This window comes from Notolepis coatsorum (genome assembly GCF_963971535.1).
Source record: "Notolepis coatsorum genome assembly, chromosome: 1".
Lineage (NCBI taxonomy): Eukaryota > Metazoa > Chordata > Actinopteri > Aulopiformes > Paralepididae > Notolepis > Notolepis coatsorum.
In genome coordinates, this window is record NC_140165.1 from 78,680,546 (window position 1) to 78,701,788 (window position 21,243).

A 21,243-nucleotide genomic window follows, 5' to 3' on the forward strand; every position below is an offset into this window, starting at 1 on the left:
ACGTGCACTTATTCACAGGAACATTAAAAAAAAAAATTTAAAAGCATTGCAAAAACTACTGCTCTACCTCCTTGGCCACTGTCTAACTCTAACCTTCAGATTACCAGACGACCGCTCTACCCCCTGAGCCACTGTCTAAAGGCCTCTACATGCTACAGCAACTTCAAAGCAACTTCAACACAACATCAGCGCGATTTCAGCGCGGTTGTTGTTTAGGGTCTTGTAGACTGTGTTGCGAGGAATCTGCGTACATGTCTCCAAAATCTAACCTAAACAACCGTTGCGTTGATATTGCGTAGCAGTGATTGGTTGGTTAGCGAATGGGGGCGGGGCTGTCATAGAATAATATAGGTCTCGCAGAGAATACCATCCGCCATTGTTGTAGCCAGCCAGCGTTGATGCTAAATAATTAGCGTCACATAGCTGGCCTTTTTCTGAAAACCCAAGCACATATTGTTCCATAGCATACGCCTTCAGTTGATCATGACAAATCCTCTCTTACCTTGACGATAAAAAAGCCTCCATAATTTAGTAAATAAAGCTGTAGCCAGCCAGCTAGCATTGGTGCTATACAAAATGCTATAGCTACATAGCTAACCAACTAAATACAATGTTATCCTGAGGTAACTTTAACGTTAAATACAACGTTTGCTAGTCGAAATGACTGGACACACACAGGGACAAGTTAAACATCAATCAATTAATTTATTCCAATAGGTAGTTTGAGCTGCATGTGAGCCGGTCTTTCTCTCCTCTCCATTGGAAACTAATGAAATTACGTTAAAAAGCAAAGAACCGGCTGACAAAAGTTAAGCTGCTAGCAATAGACACTATAATACTTCCGGTCGGGGAATTTCAAAATAAAAGAGCGACGACTAAAAGCACCGGAAATAAGTTTATTTTGTACATTATCTAACGTTAACACGAACCTAAACTAACTTTAGATTAGTTTAGGTTCGTGTAACGTTAGATATTGTAAAAAATAAACGTATTTACGGTGCTTTTAGACTCGCTCTTTTATTTTGAAACCCCCCGCCCGGAAGTAAAAATTATGCTTATTTTTCTGCTTTTATCAATGGGTTGGTTGAGAAGGGAAGCGTCATCTATCTAGGGAACCTAGCTACATACGGGGTACAATGTTACATAGGCTGCGCGTTGATTTTGCAGAAGCATAAAGGTAGAGTGTCTGCAACACCGTTGCTTTGTCGATGTTGTGTCGAAGTTGCTTTGAATTTGCTGTAGCATGTAGAGGCCTTAACTCTAACCTTCTGATTACCAGACGACCGCTCTACCCCCTGACACACACCTCTCCCTCCCTCCTCTTTCTCCATCACACACAGTCACACACACAGCTTATACATACTCACGAAGGTGCACACAAACACACACACAGCTTCCCCCCTCTGTCATCTGTCTTACACACAACACACACCATCTCTCTGTTACCATCTCCTCAACACACAACACACCTTTCCTCCTCATCTCTCACACACCTCCTTTTCACTCTGTCCCTCTAGTACAGGGGTGGGCAACTTTGTATATGGTGAGGGCCACAAAATGTCCACAATCAATCTGGGGGGCCGCATTGTTTATCGGCAGTCCCGCCAGTAGTACCCCATCACTCAAATAGCCCTAATAGTCACAAGGTATATAAACAATTATAATTTGTTGTAACTTTGTTTTTATTCCATTTCAAATGCATTTAGTAATGCAATTTCAACTTTATGAATTTATAAACAGCTGAATTTAAAAGTATTGCTGTGTAACCCCAAATATATACAAAAATGATAATTATAATTAAGGCTTCTAATAAAATAAATGTATGAACTTAAAGCCCACTGCTCAACAAACACAAAGCAGCATTCCTGCTGCATTTCACTACAACAGTAAATCAAAAGTGCAATAATAAATTATTTTGTTAAATGTATAAACTTTTATCCTGCTACTAAACAAAACATTATAACACTGAAATGCATGTTATGGATATGAAGCACTCATGAATGTTTTGTTTAGTAGCAGGATAAAAGTGTATACATTTAACAAAATCATTTATTATTGCACTTTTGATTTACTGTTGTAGTGAAATGCAGCAGGAATGCTGCTTTGTGTTTGTGTTATTAGTGTTATCTGAACACTACAAAAGTAAACAAGTAAAGTGCAAGTAAAGTAAAGTGCAATACTACATGCCTCCCATTGACCCTTTATCAAACTGGCATGACATTCACCCTCGCCCCACAGTGGGTCAATAATGGTTATAATAATAATAATAATAATAATAATAATAATAATAATAATAATAATAATAATAATAATAATAATAATGGTCCCCTCTCTACACCTCTCCATCATCCCCCCCCCCTCTCTACATCTCTTCATCATCTCTTCCCCCCTCTCTACACCTCTTCATCATCTCCTTCCCCCCCTCTACACCTCTTCATCATCTCCTCCTCCCCCCTGTCTTTAATGAGACACTTGTGGTCTCTCCATTTGGCGCACAATAGCAGGAATGTCAACTTCAATGTTTGTGCATGCAATCTGCATCAGATGAAATAATGTTTCATCCGACAGCCTGTTTCTCTCCTTTGACTTGATGTGCTTCATGTTTGAGAAATTGCTCTCACATATGTATGTGCTCCCAAACATACTGGCCATAGAGAGGGCAAAGTCCCTGAGGAGTGGGAAGCGGGGCTCAGGTAGCAGTTAACAAAACGAAATTCCCCTCTCATTTCTCTTTGCTTGAAAAAAAGGATCTGACTGTAGCTCGCACAGTTCAAGCTGCAACGGTGGGGGCTGCTCTGACACCGTAGCGGTGAGGGGGCCGGCAAACAGCGCTATCCGAGACTGCATGCCGTTGAAATCTTCAAACCGATCATTGAATTGCATTTGCAGTGTTTCAATGTCGCTCCTGTACTTTCCGACGGCTCAGCCATCGGATTTCTGTGTGTAGCTGCAAGTCGCCATAATCAGTGTCCATCTCTTCCAAAAAGGAGACAAACTTTCTATGGTTTAGTGACCTGTTGCCTCCACGAATTAGATTGGTAACCTTGGTAACCAAATCCATAACATGGCTGTAGTAGTCAAGCTTCTTGGCACAGAGAGCCTCCTATATCAGATACAAAAAAAGAAAACCGATTTAACGACTCTCGCATATAATTTGACTACACTCGACTCGCATTGGTCATTATAGTGACCCACAATAGATGGAAATTATGTTAGCGAACTTACCTGATGTATAATGCAGTGCAGCATTGGACGGACACTCAACGCCACTCTGCCTTAGAAGCCCGGTGAATCCTGTGTGTTTTCCTTTCATTGCCGGTGCTCCATCGGTAACAACAGCCGACAGTTTATCAAAACCCCCATATTGCTGCACGGCACTTTCAACAGCGTTTCATATGTCCACACTAGGGCTGACCCCTATTAGTCAAATAGTCGACTAATCGATCGAAAGGAGCCATAGTCGACTGCCAACTCTTCTTAGTCGAATACAATAAAAAAAAAAAAAAAAAAAAATATTATAATTTTTTTTTTTTTCATATTGGCCTGGGGCCGCATGGAACGTCGGTGAGGGCCGCATGCGGCCCGCGGGCCGCCAGTTGCCCCTCCCTGCTCTAGTAGTCTCTCTCTCTTCATCCCCCTCTCTCTCCCCCTCCAGTAGTCTCTCTCTTCATCTCTATCTCTCCGTCCCTCTCGTAGTCTCACTCTCTCTGCATCCCTCTCTCTCTCTCGTCCCTCTGGTAGCGTCTCTCTCTCTGCATCCCTCTCTCTCTCTGTCCCTCTCGTAGTCTCTCTCTCTCTCTGTCCCTCTCGTAGTCTCTCTCTCTCTCTGTCCCTGTAGTCTCTTTCTCTCTGCATCTCTCCCTCTCCGTCCCTCTGGTAGTCTCTCTCTCTCTTTTTCTCTGTCTCTCTTCTCCTCTCCCTTTCTTCATATCTCTCTCTTTCTATCCCTTTGGTAGTCCATCTCTTCTCTCTCTCTCTACCCCTTCTCTCTGTCCCTCTCTCTTCTTCTCTTACTCTTTTTTACATTCCTTTTTTAAACACTAGCAAACACTAGCACACACACTATTCAGATATGCCTGCCTCTCCCTCTCCCTCTCTCACCCACACCTCTCTGTGTCCTGCCTATGTATACTGACAAGACTCCTCCTCAATCCATGATTTACATAGTAAAGGTATGAACACAGGAACCCTTCTTTCTTTCACTCAGACCTCTAGTGAACTACAGACACAGAGGAGAGCAGACCTCTAGTGAACTACAGACAGAGAGGAGAGCAGACCTCTAGTGAACTACAGACAGAGGAGAGCAGACCTCTAGTGAACTACAGACACAGAGGAGAGCAGACCTCTTCTAGATTTTCTGATCTGCACGGTTTCAGCCAGCTAATCACCCAACCCACAAGGGTATGCGATTCGACACAAACCACCATTGACCTCATTTTGACCTCTGACAAGTCAATGATCTCCAATAAAGGGGTGATAGCATGCGGGTTAAGTGATCATTATATGATTTTCTGTACCCGCAAAAAGCTAAAACAGAAGGCCGGCTGTCACAAAACAGTCACATCTAGAGACCTCAAAACTTACTCTAGAGAGGCCTTTAACCTAGAACTGGGGAGCTTGGACTGGTCAGATGAACTCAGTGGTACACAGGTTGAAGAAACATGGCTTGGATTCAAAACCAAATTCACAGCAATACTCAACAACATGGCACCGATAAGAACCACCAGGGTTAAAAATCGCGCTGAGGCATGGATGCACACTGAAATACTGGCCGCTATGAAAACCAGAGACAAAAAATGCTCTGAACTTCATAAAAGTCAGACAAAGCTTTCCAAAAGCTCAAACAGTGAACTCCAAGCCCACGTGGTTGAACTAAAAATCCAAAGAAACAGACTAAGAAATGACATAAACACCATGATCAGAACCGCAAAAAGAAATGTCATCAACGACAAAACTGAGGAAAACAAAAACAAACCCAGCGAACTTTGGAAATTACTCAATAATCAACTAGGCTGCAGTAAAAAACTTAAAACCAGATTCTCAAACATAAAGACGGAAAACACGCTCATCACAGACAAGCTAGATGTAGCCAATTACTTAAACATCTTCTTCACAAACATAGCCACAACACTGGTAAACAAACTACCCTCCCACTCAGGGCATTATGGGGTAGAACACATAGTAGCATACTACAAAAACCTAGGGGTCCACAAAGACGACTTCAAACTTGAAATGGTAACAACCGATGAGGTACTCAAAAAATTGAGCGCCCTCCAACCTAACAAGGCCACTGGCCATGACAACATCCCCTCCAAATTCCTCAGAGACACAGCAGCCGCCATCACCCCAGTCAACACACACATAATAAACCTCTCTATAAAACAGGGGCACGTCCCCAAGGGCTTCAAAATTGCGAGAGTGACCCCTCTACACAAAAAGGGCAGCAAATTAGACCCAGGCAACTACCGCCCTGTTTCTATTCTTACCTCCATCTCGAAAGTCATGGAGAAAATAGTCTACGAACAGGTCGAAAAGTACCTGGCGGAAAAAAATCTAATCTACGAATTCCAATCTGGCTTCAGAACGTCCCACTCCACTGACACATGCCTCCTCTATTTGAACGACCAAATCAAACAAGAGGTGGACGCGGGCAAATACTGCGGCATGGTCATGCTGGACCTACAAAAGGCCTTCGACACTGTCAATCACTCCATTCTAATGGACAAGCTAAAAGCAATTGGTTTTGATAGCTTATCAGTGAGCTGGATGCAATCCTACCTGGAGGGGAGAGAACAGATGGTAGAGGTAAACGGTACTCTATCCCCCCCCTCACAGTGAGCTGTGGTGTTCCACAAGGAAGCATACTAGGACCGCTACTCTTCCTAATTTATGCAAATGACATGTCGTCAGCCTGTGACTGCAACTTGTTCCTGTTTGCGGACGACTCAGCCCTGCTGGTCTCTGACAAGAACAAATTGCAGGTTGAAAAAACCCTCAGCACGGAACTAGGCAAAATCTGCATATGGCTCGCTGATAACAAACTATCATTACACATGGGCAAAACAGAGTCCATTCTCTTCAGTTCAAATAACAAACTCAGCAAGACCGACGGATTCTCAGTTACAGTGGGTGACAATATTGTCACAAGGAAAGACGAAATTACCTACCTGGGTTCCATCCTAGAGGCAAATCTTTCCTGTGACAAAATGGCATCCAATGTAATAAAAAAAGTCAACCAACGAACTAGATTCTTGTACCGGATCTCCTCTCTGGTAAACAAGAATACCCTGAAGACTCTGGCAGGAGCACTCATTCAAGGGTACTATGACTATGCGTGCACCTCATGGTACCAAAGCACCTCAAAGTAGGGCTGGGCGATATAACGATAAATATCGCGATATATTTTAGTAATCGATATCGAATATCGAAATGAAAAAAAAAATCGGAAAATCGTTTTTTTTTTTTATACCTGCAACAGGGCAGTTTTAAAACCAGAGACAGTGGACAGACTTGTCTTTCTTGCCTGCAACTTAAAGTAATGGCTTTGCTTGTCCAAATGACAATACTGACCAAATTCAGATTTCTTTTTCTCTTGTCCATTTATTTTGTTTGCTTTCTAATTTAAAATACATTTTGAAACCGTCTGTACACAGTAGGCTATGTGTGCTAGCAGAGCTAGACTCCAGTCACGAGTCACAGTGCACATGTGCTGTGGTTTGTCCACCAAAAAAGCGCCAAAAGATCGAAAATAAACTAGCAGAGCCAGAACTGTTCAACTCCTCTGGAGCCACAGCCAGCAGAGAAGCCGGTTTACTTTAGCTTTTAAACCAGCTGCAGCCTGAGAACTGGAGTGTGAGGGGATGTAACACTAAAGATGGCGGCAATGACAAAGAATTGCTGCAAAATAAACATACATTTGTTGTTTAAAAAAAAAAAATAATAATAATTATACTTATAACAATTCGATAATTATCGATATCGAGAAATAAAATAAAATTATCATATCGTTATCGCGATATGATTTTTTTCCATATCGCCCAGCCCTACCTCAAAGGCGCTTAAAACAAAATTACAAACATCACAAAACAAACTGGTCAGACTACTACTTGACCTGAACCCCAGAACCCACCTCACCCCTGCCCACTTTGCCAACCTAGGATGGCTTAGAGTAGACGACAGAGTACAGCAACTTGCAATGGGCCTGGTCTACAAGATACACTATACGACCGGGGTGCCCATGTACATGTCAAAATACTTCCCAAAGGTCAGTGAATACCACAACCACTACACCAGAGGAAGCTAAACCCAGATTCGGCTCAAACAAGGGACTAAACACGTTTCGCAATTATGCCACAACAATGTGGAACGCCCTACCCAAAGCTGTAAAGAAATGTGAATCCCTGCCCACATTCAAAACCGCTCTTAAAGAGCACCTACGGGAGGCTGCAATTCGAAACTGGCCACCGTAAATGCCCAAAACCCCCACCACCTCCTAATAGACAGTCTCCTCCCCACCGCATGTATATATTCCCTCCCCGCCGTATGTATATTTCCCTCCCACCCACCCACCCCCTCCTAATGTACAGTCCCCTCCCCATCATATGTATATACTCTGTCAGGATCTAGGGGTAACAGTACTGTATATTTGAATACCGCTTATGTCACAAATGTATCAGTACTAAATACCTATATGTCCCTATGCCATAAATGTCATGTATGTTGTGTATGTCATAAATGTCTATATGAATTGAAAATGGGGGACCCTGATGGAAACAAGACAAACGTCTTTCTCAGGTCTGCATCCCCTTAACAATTGTATGTATTGAGCCGTACTGTATTGTACCCATTCTGCAATCTGTTAAATAAAGTTTTCATTCATTCATTCATTCATTCATCTACAGACACAGAGGAGAGCAGACCTCTAGTGAACTACAGACACAGAGCAGACCTCTAGTGAACTACAGACACAGAGGAGAGCAGACCTCTAGTGAACTACAGACACAGAGCAGACCTCTAGTGAACTACAGACACAGAGCAGACCTCTAGTGAACTACAGACACAGAGGAGAGCAGACCTCTAGTGAACTACAGACACAGAGGAAAGCAGACCTCTAGTGAACTACAGACAGAGGAGAGCAGACCTCTAGTGAACTACAGACACAGAGAGCAGACCTCTAGTGAACTACAGACACAGAGGAGAGCAGACCTCTAGTGAACATCAGACACAGAGAGCAGACCTCTAGTGAACTACAGACACAGAGGAGAGCAGACCTCTAGTGAACTACAGACACAGAGGAGAGCAAACCTCTAGTGAACTACAGACACTGAGGAGAGCAGACCTCTAGTGAACTACAGACAGAGAAGAGCAGACCTCTAGTGAACTACAGACAAAGAGAGGCGCAGACCTCTAGGTCTATCCAAGACACACACCCCGATAAAGCATGTCATGTGCCACTCACACCGCCATGCACGGCGACGGGAATGCCACCCCTGCAGGCCGCCCCATCTCCCCCGGTCCCGGCAACCCCGCTATACCGCGAGGAAACCAGTGAATCCCACTCCCCCACCCAAACTCCACAGAGAAATGACAGGCCACACGCCCCAGGACCCGCAGCCACGCCAAAGGAGACACAACGCCACTCAAGCTGACAGACACAACAGCGGCCGGATATTTTTCTACTGAACGCACAGAGAGGACATTTGTATCCATCTTCTTGTCCAACTCTGGAGAAGACGGTAAGCATATTTCCCATAATGGTGGCGTGTTCCCTTAACAAGGTGCATGGACTAATCAGGAAGACTTGAGAATAAAAGCATTCGGGAATCACTTAGATGTAGAACAAAGAAGGCCAGTTTATTTGTGTTCCAGCATGTGGCCTTCCTCAAGTTCATAAGGTCAGACACCCTCTATTGATATTACACTGCAACGGGAAAGACACTCGCGCCCATTTAGAATGTTTATGTTGTCAAGTTTGAGATGCTCTATAGCAGGGTTCCCACAGACATTGCAAAACGAAATTCATGGAATTTCAAGTACTTTTCCAAGCACTATTTTTTATTTTAAAAGGGCATTTAAAAGGATCCAATTCACTTTTAAATTTGTTTTTTGGGGGGGGGGGGGGGGGTCTGATCCAATATTTATGTCTTAAAACCAATTTCCGACAATTAGTTACACTTTAAATAAAGAAAGAAAGATGTTATCATGGATGAACAAAACTTTCAATGCGATTGGTTGATTTGAATTCCAAGGACTTTTTAATAAGCACCTCGTTAAAGAATTTGCTGTTTTCAAGGAATTCCAGGCCTTGACTTTTTTTTAAGCACTTCAAGGACCTTGTGTGAACCCTGTCTGTAGAGAAGACTCCATTGCATCCTGCCATTACTAATGCTGTTATAGAGAGACAGAGAGCAATTATGCCACAGACAGACATGCACCCATTCCCATTATGACCTCAACACACTTTTGGGAGCGTAGAAGGAAGGAAGGAAGCCTGGGATAAACATGTAGAGCTCAGCAATTTATCGGATTCACATCCATACCTATGAAAGAGCTCAATATCTACATCACAAAAGGTTACAGTTGACTATATTCACGCGGTGGTGGCCATTTGGCTTTTATGTCATGCTCAGGTTGGGATTTCTTTCCACGGGTGGGAACAGGGTGGAAAGAAATCCCAACCTGAGCATGACATGAGAGCAGAATGGCTGCTGTATGGATAAGGTCGACAAGGGAATTTTTAATTTTATTGAAAAGATAATGTGTAACAGGCCGCCGAGATTAACTACATTTCCCATGAGCACGAGTAAAGATTTTCCCAGATTGAGTAATTGTTTAGGGAAATACTTTTTTAGAACACATCTTAACCCTTTCACTACCACTCTACCAAAGGGTTAACCCTTTCACTGCGACACTACAGAAGGATAACTCTTTCACTGCCACACGACAAAGGGTTAACCCTTTCACTACCACACTACAGGTAGTGAAAGGTTAACCTTCTGTAGTGTGGTAGTGAAAGGGTTAAAGCGCATGGCAGCAACACTACAGATTTTATTATGTCTCACTCTGCGGGCATAACAATGCACAGCAATATACCCGATGCTTAACTCAATCAGCGCCAGAGGGCGCCGTGTACTGTGTGGTTAAAAGGCCAGCGTTCTAAAGTATAGGAATACGTGGCGGTGGGCGGCTACGTGGCGTAGTGGGCAAGGCACTCGCCACGAAATGCTGGAGACGCTGGGCTCGTCAGTTCGAGCCCAGCGCTCCACATTTGCTTTCAGTTTAGCTGGTCGTCCACAGTAATACACATTGGCCGTATTACGGGGAGGGAAACTGAAGGGTGGGGATCGGGCGTTGTGGACAGCGACTCCTACAGGTAGGTTGGTGCGCCTGCGCAGTAGAATCAGGAAGTGTCGGGGGCAGCGTGAGCCTCCCACGCGTTACTCCTCGCCACTGAGAGATCGAGCTGCGCAGGTGAAAAGATGCGACTGCTGTTACCTCAAGTACCGGAGGGGACTTGTGCTATGTATGACTTAGTCCACATTGCAGCCGGCTTGTGGGAGGCAAGAAACAGCGTCCGTGACAGGGGAGGGTTGAATTGGATGATACGAAATTGGGATGGGAGAAAATATAGAAAATGGGAGAAAAAGTGGATAAAAAAAAAAGGAATACGTGGCGGTGTTTGCAGGGCTATAACTATATTATATATTATAGATATGGATACAATACTATTGCCCATTTGACATCGAGTATCTATCGTTCAATATGTGAAAAAGAAATATTTCTTTTCATCCATACATTCCCGTTTTATACCGTGGTGAATATAAGTATGGTTTTAGAGCGGTCTAGGATAATTCATGGGAAGCTAGTAATAGCCCCCAACGTGTATTATACTAAATGCATTAGCGTTCTGTACATACATCATCCATCTGGAGCATTTGACGCTCCTCGAGCCGATCGGGACAACCGCTTCCCTTGCCCGACATGGAAAAGTCCGCCCGGACCAATATAATCGATGCACAGCCCAAGACACATAGTTTCAAAGGGTGCTCGATACCGCCGCCTGGTAGGATGCTGCCGGTATTGCACTTTTGGGATCTTAGACTCATTCCCCATGATAACACCAGGCTCCCTGGATGGATAATAAATGGAAATATCGAATAAAAGAAATAACGGCCAAAACCCGACTATACTCGGGTCTGGCGCTGAACGTTCGGCGAGTTAACCTGACATCATTGGGTCTGGCGCGGAATGAGTTAATGCATATTGTCAGTCAAAACAGTAAATTACCATTTGTGTCAATTACATTACCTCAACAGGTCGCTCCGCTCATGGAACGGCATGTCCATAACAATACTAGTCTATGAACGCTACGCAAAGAGGGCGACATGTTGTTGACACAATTTGGAAATGCACAAACACGGACCACTGTTTTTATGTTCAGATAACGCTATGCTAACTTTCAACGCAACAAAGTGTTCCCGGTGTGGTCTCATGCTCCACAGCTGACCAGTGATGTCTTCCTGCAACAACTCACACCTCACAGGATTTCAGAGCGAGAATCGTGTCATGTTCGTTCTGGGCACGGATCCATGGCAGCATGCCTCCCAGACCTGACCACGTGTCATATTGCAACTGCAATAACTGCTTAAATATTCAATAACCGTGTCCATCACTGATGCCAGTAATACATCAGTGAACAATCTACCAATCAAACGATTGATCTCGGACTCAATAGCACATCCGGCAGGAAGTCGCAAAGTCTGATGCATCTCATTATCTACACAGCTTCCTGGGCTAGCCTGGGACAAGCATTAACGTTAGGTTATGACTATAACCAAGTTCTGTTAGTATAGCGACGCTCGGCATCACTAGTCTGCACTATCTCGCATATGTGCACGCGCACTGAATAAAGACCACAAATGTACCTTTAATCCCAATATTCGTCTGACCACACCCCTATCAGCTTACCCATATAAGCAGGGGTGGGGCCACCCACTCGCCTCCTTCCCAAGCTTTCGCCACAAGGCGAGGTCAAAGGCTGCAGCGGCGTCGGATGCCGAGCGTCGCTATACTAACAGAACTTGGTTATAGTCATAACCTAACGTTCTGTTTCGTATTAGCTCTCGCTCGGCATCACTAGTCTGCACAAGGGAGGCCGAGCGAGAGCCAACGGCCGACAAATACACCCCGCTGACAGCCCCCCACAACCATCAGAACAGGGAGGGCCGAGCCCCCCCGACCCACCCTAATGGCGGGCACCCCCCCTATTAGGGGCTTCACGGGAGGGCGACGGACCCGACCGTGCAAAGAGGCACTCAAGCAACTCAACGCACAGGGTGAGCAGACCGTGGCTTGACCCCACGACTACACACACGCACAACCCGCATGCCACCCGGGAACGAACGGAGGAACAACCTCGTTACTGCCCCCAGAATCACGGGGTCAAGGGCAAACCCAACCCTGTGGCAAGGCCGTAGCAGCGGAGCACGAAGGAAGACCCAGACCCACCAAAAGGACTGGACTCCCTGGAATGGGGGCCCGGAGAAGTCCATGATGCCAGCATCAAGACCCCACCAGGTGGGCACGTAGTGCCCCGCCCCCCACATCGCCAGCGTATTCGGACAAAGGCCCCTCAGCCGAGCGGGCCCCGTCCCCCCAATAGTACACCGCCTGGCACACTGACCCTGCAACAGGCAGTCAGCATGGCCGTAAGCACACAAAAAAGGTTAACCAACGGAAGCAGGCAGCGCACCGGGGAAAAACCAGGCAACAGGCTATTAACCCTAGCCTGGAGACCGCGGATGAGACAGGCGCCAGAGGGGACAGCTGAACACAGCCGCCCCGGCGGAAGGAGCGTAAGCTGGCGGTGTTGCATGACCAAGCCTCCATTTAAAAACCCCCACCCAGAGGGGTCGAGGCAGAGAAGGCTGACACGATTGGCAGACGTCATGAACGTGCAGGGGCACCCTCAAACGGTGAACCCGGGAGTTGACACTGCTCCAACACACCAGGGAATCAACCACCTTGGTGTTACCCAATGCAGTGGTTGTTCCTATAACCCCTCAAGAAAAAACTCCAAAACACACCTGCGGGTATACACCGGCTATACCGCAGTACAAGTGTTTCAGTTTTCAAAAAAGGGTTAACCCAGGCCTACGGGTCGACGAAACATTACTTCGGACCGGGCCTGGCGGTACGGGAAGCACAGGGTCACCAGAGGAGGTCAAAGACCACCCCCACAGGCCCCTCTTCGCCATGCGTGAGAGAGGAGCGAAAAAGAATGGAGAACCAGCCCCTAAGCACACCGTACTTGGTATTCCCAGGCGGTCTCCCAACCAAGTACTAACCAGGACCAACCTGTGTAGCGGCCGAGATCCGACGAGATCGAGCGTGTACAGGATGGCATGGCCGTAAGCCATTACGACAGTGCTGAGTAAAAACGTACCCAACCAGGGTCTCCATAGCGCTTAACCCTGTGACACCCGGACCGACCTGGCATTTTTCCCCCTGAAAAAAGCCCAAGTCCCTCAGGGTACCAGAACAGCAGATCTGCATCCCCGGCGGACAACGGGTTCAACTGATCCGGACCAGCGTGACCAGAACCAGTCCCGTGCCCTAACCACGCCGACATGCCTACTCCAGGAGAAAGGGCAGATATGCGTGTCGATCTTAACATGAAAAAAAGGCGCCACCCAGACGTTCTGGCGAACCGCGCCTGGTGGCCCACCCCAAGGGCGTGAGACCCCTCTACATATGTTCAGATCCATTCCGTCATCATCCCCCAGACATGAACGAGAATCCGTCGATAACCAACCCAGGTCGTGGGATGTGGTCGTCGGAAGAGGAAAAACCCCCATCTCAGTTGCTTTATAAAAACGCTGTTTTAACCTCAAGCAACCAAGGCGTGCCAGTCAGTCGCCTGTTTACAGCGAGCTAGCACTATACGTGCGTCGGGACACACCCCCATCAATGAACAGGCTATTTAAACCTGTCATTGAATCCCCAAGGCGCCCAGGGGAACGACAAGAGGGGTGTGACACTTCCTAACTCCAACACTTTTTGAATAGAAAAGAAGGAAGCACCAACAGTATGTATCCCAGTCTACACAGCCGGGGGTAAAAATTGTTCACATTTTTACATCCCACCACCCTCCCATAGGAAGGAGACGGGGATCCCCAGAGAGACTTCCCACGCGAGCTGTACAGATTGAAAAGAATATATTGCACCTTGAGCCATGTAAAAAATTCGTTTTAGGGCTCTCCGGGGAAGAGGCACTGAACCCATACACACTCAATAATCGAATTGAATCGAATACATACACAATAGAATAGGACACCTTCTAAAGGGTCCACTCACTTTGACAATCTGAGGAGGAAGGCTCTGTACTCTGATGGAGGCTCCCTCACATGGAAAGGAGGAGTCCGAACTCACAGAAGGCCCGAATAGGCGTTTGGTGAGGAGGAGCCCTGACCACCCCCCCGAAACAGATCCATCACATGGACCTGAACAGCACACGGAAGTCCTACCAACAGAGACGCGCACGGTGACGTACTCTATGGCGGGGGAATTTCTGCGGTGCACACGCCCAATATTCCAGGCCGTGGGACCAGGAAACTCCCCCCCACCCCCCCCCCCCCACCCCGTAACGTGCCGAACCGCAACGTGACAGGAACCTTGAAGGACAGGGGGTGTACCCCTGACCGACAGAAACAAGGGGGAGAGGAAAGGTTACCAGTTCACCCCTTTACGACCCCACACCCATGATACGATGTAATGACAAAAAGAGAATATGACACAGTCATAGTCAGCTCTATGAAGCGTTTGACAGCTCCACACAGCGCATGAGCCAACCTGCTATCTGATTTTTACTAAGGAAAAAACACAGAATAGAGAGGGCTCTCTAAGAGCCCCGGTCCAACATACACATGTGCTTCTGTGGCCAGTCCAACCCAGTTGTAGGTCACATGACACACACAACCCATCATCACCTACAAAAAATGGCAAAAACACTCTACAGAGGAACGCCGTTTTTCATAATGAGAGAATACATAATTCTCGATTAGTATCGGCCACAGGCCTTGCTAAGCACACACGACAGCGACCAAACAATCTTTTCTTTTAGGAAAATAAAGTTTCTCCAGCAGTTTTAGCACAACCTCAGCAATCAAGCTAAGGGTTACATCGCATCCCTACCACACAAAAGACACAATGTAGTGCACAACATGTCTGATAGGAGGATGAAAAAGTCCCCAGGGAACCGGGGGGAAACACAATCCTCTTATTTTACCCTTAATACGGCCAGTTAAAACAGGAAAACCTGTTAATATGTGAACACACTGTTCATTGTCATCACAGGCTGAGAAAAGAACATTCTTTTACTCACTTGTCACTAAGCATAGCTTCATAGGTTAGTTACCTTAGTTGTGAGTACACGGTACATATAAACACACATGATGTTTCTCACACAACAACCAGATCATTTTCACATCTGTAGCAACAACCCGATTTGCACAGAGAAGCTAACTGCCAGTGACAAAAACAGTTCACACATAACTCGCGTCGTATCCTAAATGCATTGCAGCAACACACGTTTTGGGAAAACATCGTTATTCACAAAACATTTAGAAAGGTAAAAACCAGAAGACGTGTTATAAAGTCTGGTCAAACCTTGTCCTACCCGGAACGTAGATCAGCGAAGTGCAGTCTCAAGACCCCGTAGACAACACAGCCGATCCTGTGTTGCTCGAACTGGGCAGCGTCGTCGCTCCAACCAGTCGCTACAGTCCTCTTTGTTGACGCAATCCCCGTCCAGGCTCAGGGCAGGGTCGACGAACATCCCCCGTCAAAGATGACGTCGTAGTCAAGAGTGTAAAACATGTTATAATCAAAGCACGTTCAACAGAGTAGCATTAAGCTAATGGTCGCCCCAACCGTCGGTCGCTACCGCCCCTGCTCGCGAGACGCAGAGCGAACGGTGCACGCGACCAGAGGGAAGCGCGCGGCGGCGCGCGAGGAGCCGGAGCTACCCCGCGCTGGCCTTGTCCGATAGCAGCAAGCTAACGTTTCCTAGTGATCACAACCGGCTAGCGCCGCAGCTAACAGCTGACTGGCTAACAGTAGGCCCAACCTCTGTAGGCCACGCAGTGATCCCAGCAGGCTAACGCCGCAGCTAACAGCTGACTGGCTAACCGTAAGCTAAGCAGCTATCACCTGAACTTTGTACACAATGATATAACACTCACCCAGACAGGCCGCCGTTCTGAAACCCTCCTCACTTTTTAAGAGAAAAGAGAAACAAGATGTCAACACAGCTTTACAACAGTGATTTTACCAACACCCGACGGAATCAGCACAATACCAAACTGGCTTGTGTAGCTGACTTGAACATGGATCTTCCGCTATCGAACATCCATGCACATATCTCCTCGTGAAGGAATACTCTCATTTGGATATGAAAGAAGGGGCTTAACACGGGACAGAGAGATATCCACTCGTCCAGAAAACACAAGGATCACCAGTGTTAATGGTCGCGGCCCACTAGTTAAACTAAAATGGCTTCAGACCAAGGTCTTCTGTCGTCTAAGAGACTGAACAAAGGACCCTAGCCTGGGGCCGGTTTTCATAAACAGTCAAGTAGCCCCCATAGCACTAACAGACAAGCGGAGCCTGCCAGCAAACATAACTCACCAGAACCAGGAACCCACCGCGTCTCACAACAGCGGCGCGTCCTACAGCCCAGCTGTGCCTTTACCGCAACCAGCACACAGCAAGGACTGCAGTTGGAAAAGCATGTAGCGGCACGAACTCCCAATACGAAAACCGGTGGAGGATTTTTAGAATGATCATCATCTTCCAGACACTCCAGTACGAAGACAATATCGCCGTATTTTCTCGAAAATAGTGAGAGAGAAAATAAAGATATGATGTCAACGTATCCTTGTTTCCCAAAGCTGCTCCTAATTCTTTCTTCCAGCATGGTGTCAAGTGTGGGGATCTACCGAGGCACTTCTTCCTTGTGGTGAAAGCGAGAAGGAGGCGAGTGGGTGGCCCCACCCCTGCTTATATGGGTAAGCTGATAGGGGTGTGGTCAGACGAATATTGGGATTAAAGGTACATTTGTGGTCTTTATTCAGTGCGCGTGCACATATGCGAGATAGTGCAGACTAGTGATGCCGAGCGAGAGCTAATACGAAACAGAACAAACATTAAGGGTCATAATTGTAAATTCATACTGTCTCTGAGTTACTGGTGTGTCTCTGGCTTGGTGAACGAGAGAAGAGAAGAGAAGAGGGTGGGGAGGAGAGGAGAGGAAAGATAATGAGAGGAGAGAAGGGGAGAAGAGAGAGAAGAGGAGAGTGGAGAGAGGAGAGGAGGGGGGGGATAGGGGCGAGGAGAAGAGAAAATAAGAAAAGAGGAGAGAAGAGAAGAGAGAGTGGGGAGGAGAGGAGAGATAATGAGAGGAGAGAAGGGGAGAAGAGAGAAAAGAGGAGAGAGAAGGAGAGGAGGGGGGAAGATAGAGGGCAGGAGAGTGAAGAGAAGGGGGGAAGATAGAGGAGAAGAGAAAATAAGAAAAGAGGAGAGAAGAGAAGAGAGAGTGGGGAGGAGAGGAGAGATAATGAGGAGAGAAGGGGAGAAGAGAGAAAAGAGGAGAGAGAAGGAGAGGAGGGGGGAAGATAGAGAGGGCAGGAGAGTGGAGAGAAGAAGAGGAGGGGGGAAGATAGGGGAGAGGAGAAAATAAGAAAAGAGGAGAGAAGAGAAGAGAGGAAAGGAGAGGAAAGAGAATGGGAGGAGGGGAGAAGACAGGGGAGAGGAGAAGAGAAGTGAGGAGAGGAAGAGAGGAGAGGGACCTACCGTATTACAGTATTCAGTATTGAGTACTCTCAATGTTTTAACCCTTTCACTACCACACCACCAAAGGGTTAACACTTTCACTGTGACAATACAGAAGGTTAACCCTTTCACTGCCACACGACAAAGGGTTAACCCTTTCACTGCCACACTACAGAATGTTAACCCTTTCACTACCACACTACAGATGGTCTGTGGTAGTGAAAGGGTTCAATCAAAATCAAATCAAATCAAATGTATTTGTAAGGCCCGACAACACACGTTAATGTCCCCATGGGCCGTACACGTCTTCTTTAAACAAGTCAAGAAGAAACATCACAATTAGTGCTGTCAGGCGATTAAAAAAATGTATCTAATTAATTACAGGATTTGTAATTAATTAATCTAATTAATCGCATAACCATTTTAGGCCTGATATTTTATATTCTATAATCATATTTCAAATTGCATGTGTCCGGATGGCAGAATTCAGTACTGTATCTACAAAACCTTCTGTTTAATCATCTTCCCTTTATTCATTTGCTTAGTTTTTTCAGGTCTGGTAAATTTTAGCATGGTGTTATTCAGTAAAAAAAATTATAATAAAGAATTGAATTGATATTCTCATTTGGTTCATTACAATTTACTCAAGCCTAGTAACAGACACAGTATTTCTGACACTGGGAATACATTCCCTGAGATCCATAGATGTCCCTAGAATCAGATAACAGGAACATGCAAATGGACGATTTAAAACAAAGTTTGTAAATGTTTATTCTACGTTCTTATGGAATGAATGGGATTAAAAAAAAAAAAAAATTATTAAAAGAAAAAGTTCTTTTTTTTTTAATACATTTTGAGTTAATTTTCATAACGCGATAATTTGCTGTGTAATTTATTAATCTAATTAACGCGATAAACTGACAGCCCTAATCACAATAAGTCAAGAACAAAACAAGAACACCATAAGGTCCAAAAATGTTTAAATAAATGCAAAATAAATAAATGCAACACTCCCAGACATACCCCACGCGAAGAAACTCACTAAAACCTAGCAATAGGAAAAAATGCACCACAGGCAATGTGGAGAGAAACCTTAGAAGGGCCATTCAAGGGGGGATCTCCCTTCTTAGATGTCAGTGATAGTAGTGTTGCTATAAAACAGGTGAACAGTTGGTAAGCATGCACACATGTGCGTAGTGAAACACAGATGAGTGCATGCGATAGCAACTGAACATTTTGAAAGATTAAAGATAGAGCTGATAGCGGATCTATTTGAGACAGCCGGAGAGGCGCAAAGAGGGTCGCGTCCTCCCGGTCTTCATCACGGGACGTTCAACACTCCGGTCATCACTCCGAGACAGCCGGAGACAGGGAGACAGGGGTCTAGCAGAGAGGGTCGCATCCTCCCGGTCATCATCACAGGACGTCCAATGGGTTAAATGACATGAACACCTTTCACTGCTAAATGTTTCTCACTGCTATATAATAGACCTGTCCGCTGTCCACGTCAGACTCAGTGTGCGCGTTACGCATCAAGGGGGCAAAAAGAGCGTAATCCTGGTCAGAACAACTGGGCAGACTACAATATATTTGCATTTGTTAGCCATGCTAGCGATCTAAACAATCAATCCATGCCAAAGCTAGATATGAAAAAGACTGCCATGCTGATTTGACAAATGACATCCAGCCATTTTCGTTTGAAACAACTTTTAGTCAGGGGAGCGTCACTGTTTCTCCATAGAGTCCCGTCATACTTTTTTAGCGCAGCAGCTCGCACAGGTAGGGGGCAACTTAGTCACGTGACTCAGTTGATATTGCTGATTGGCTCGAACATGGTATGTTTGTATACAGTGAACAGCAGTGGTGCGTTCCTGAAATCAACTGGGATTGCACTCGCTATTTGCATATCAATAGCGCTGGTCGTCAGGTGTGTTAAATACGACCGGCGCTATTGATATGCAAATAGCGAGTACTTATCTGGGCTTGCACTTAGTGCACCCCCGTCCCATGAAGAACGCATGCCTGGTGAACAGTGATTTGTATACAGTGAACCGACGACCGTCGGTTATGTGATAGTAAAGGGTTAACCTTCTGTCGTGTGGCAGTGAAAGGGTTAAGCAGCCACCAGTCTTGGGTCTAGCTAATTAGGCCCAGGAGCAGAGATGATTGACTGCACACCTGTTATGCATCAAGCAGAAAAGCAAGTTGCGTCATGTTTTCATGCTGGGGGGGGGGGGGGGGGGGGGGGTGGTTTATTAATCGATTCAACCTATTTCTATGAAAGCTCATTGAGGGCGACAGGCCATTCCTTACCTTCGTGTGGGGTATGTCTGGGAGTGTTGCATTCATTTATTTATTTTGGATTTCATGTGTTTTGTTTTGTTCTTGATTTATTGTGATCAATTTGATTTGAATAAATAAAGGTTAAAAACAGAACCTACCCTGGATGAATAAAGGTTAAAGACAGAACCAAGTCAGCACAGCAGGCAACTCCTCAAGAGAGAGAAGACAAGAGGTGAGTGTATAAGAGAGAGAGAGAGAGAGAGAGAGAGAGAGAGAGAGAGAGAGAGAGAGAGAGAGAGAGAGAGAGAGAGAGAGAGAGACTGCCTGCCTGCCTACAGCTATAGCTGCTATACAGTACAACATGCAGCTGGCCTCACAGTCACAGAGACCCTATCATCCTACACTGACTCTTTATTTTGACGAGACTTGTAAAAGCACTAATGGGTCTGAATCCAGAAAGCATCATACATAATTTATATATATATAAATATATATATGCTTTCTGGCTCATGTTTTATCTTGTGACCTCTTTCATCTGTTTTATGTGAAGCACCTTGTATATGTTTTAGAAAAGTGCCACATTAATAATAAACTCATTATTATAGTACAATTAAGCCAAAGGTATGCTACAGAGAGAGCTCTCTGTCGATATGCATGCATGTGTGTGTGTGTGTGTGTGTGTGTGTGTGTGTGTAGAAGAGCCAAACAGTTAGCAAGATATTGCTCAGACAGTCGGCTATTATTGGCAGCCGCACAATTTGGAGAAGACGCTGCTATCTGTAGCCATGAGCTGTGTGTTGATTGTCAGGTTCATCATCCATGTGTGTGTGTAACTTTGGTTGCCATTGTCAATTTGGGCACGAATGTAACATCATAATAACCCACAATGTACAAGTGCACTGATAATATTTGTGTCCATTAAACATCGTCTTTAGGACATAAATAAAGATTCTAAATATGTGTGCGTGTGTGTGTGCGTGCGTGTGCGCGCGTGTGCCTAGTGCCTACCTTCCACCAGTTCATCCATACTAGTGATCTTTCTGCTTCCGTCCACTGTGTAGATGCTGCGCACGCCCTGTGGCAGGTGCAGGTTGTCCGCCAGGGACCGGGTCAGCTCCATCAGCAGAGCGT

General features: G+C 45.7%; 1 protein-coding gene across 1 annotated transcript in view; it reads right to left on the reverse strand.

The window, feature by feature from the left end:
• LOC311234450 (serine/threonine-protein kinase DCLK2-like) overlaps positions 1–21,243 on the reverse strand; it is a 90,602-nt gene that overhangs the window by 68,812 nt on the left and 547 nt on the right. Inside the window, exon 1 of the mRNA XM_084321629.1 lies at positions 21,121–21,243. This exon is cut by the window's right edge and continues 547 nt beyond it. Within this exon, the coding sequence (XP_084177755.1) occupies positions 21,121–21,243 (123 nt within the window). The remainder of the gene's footprint in view (positions 1–21,120) is intronic.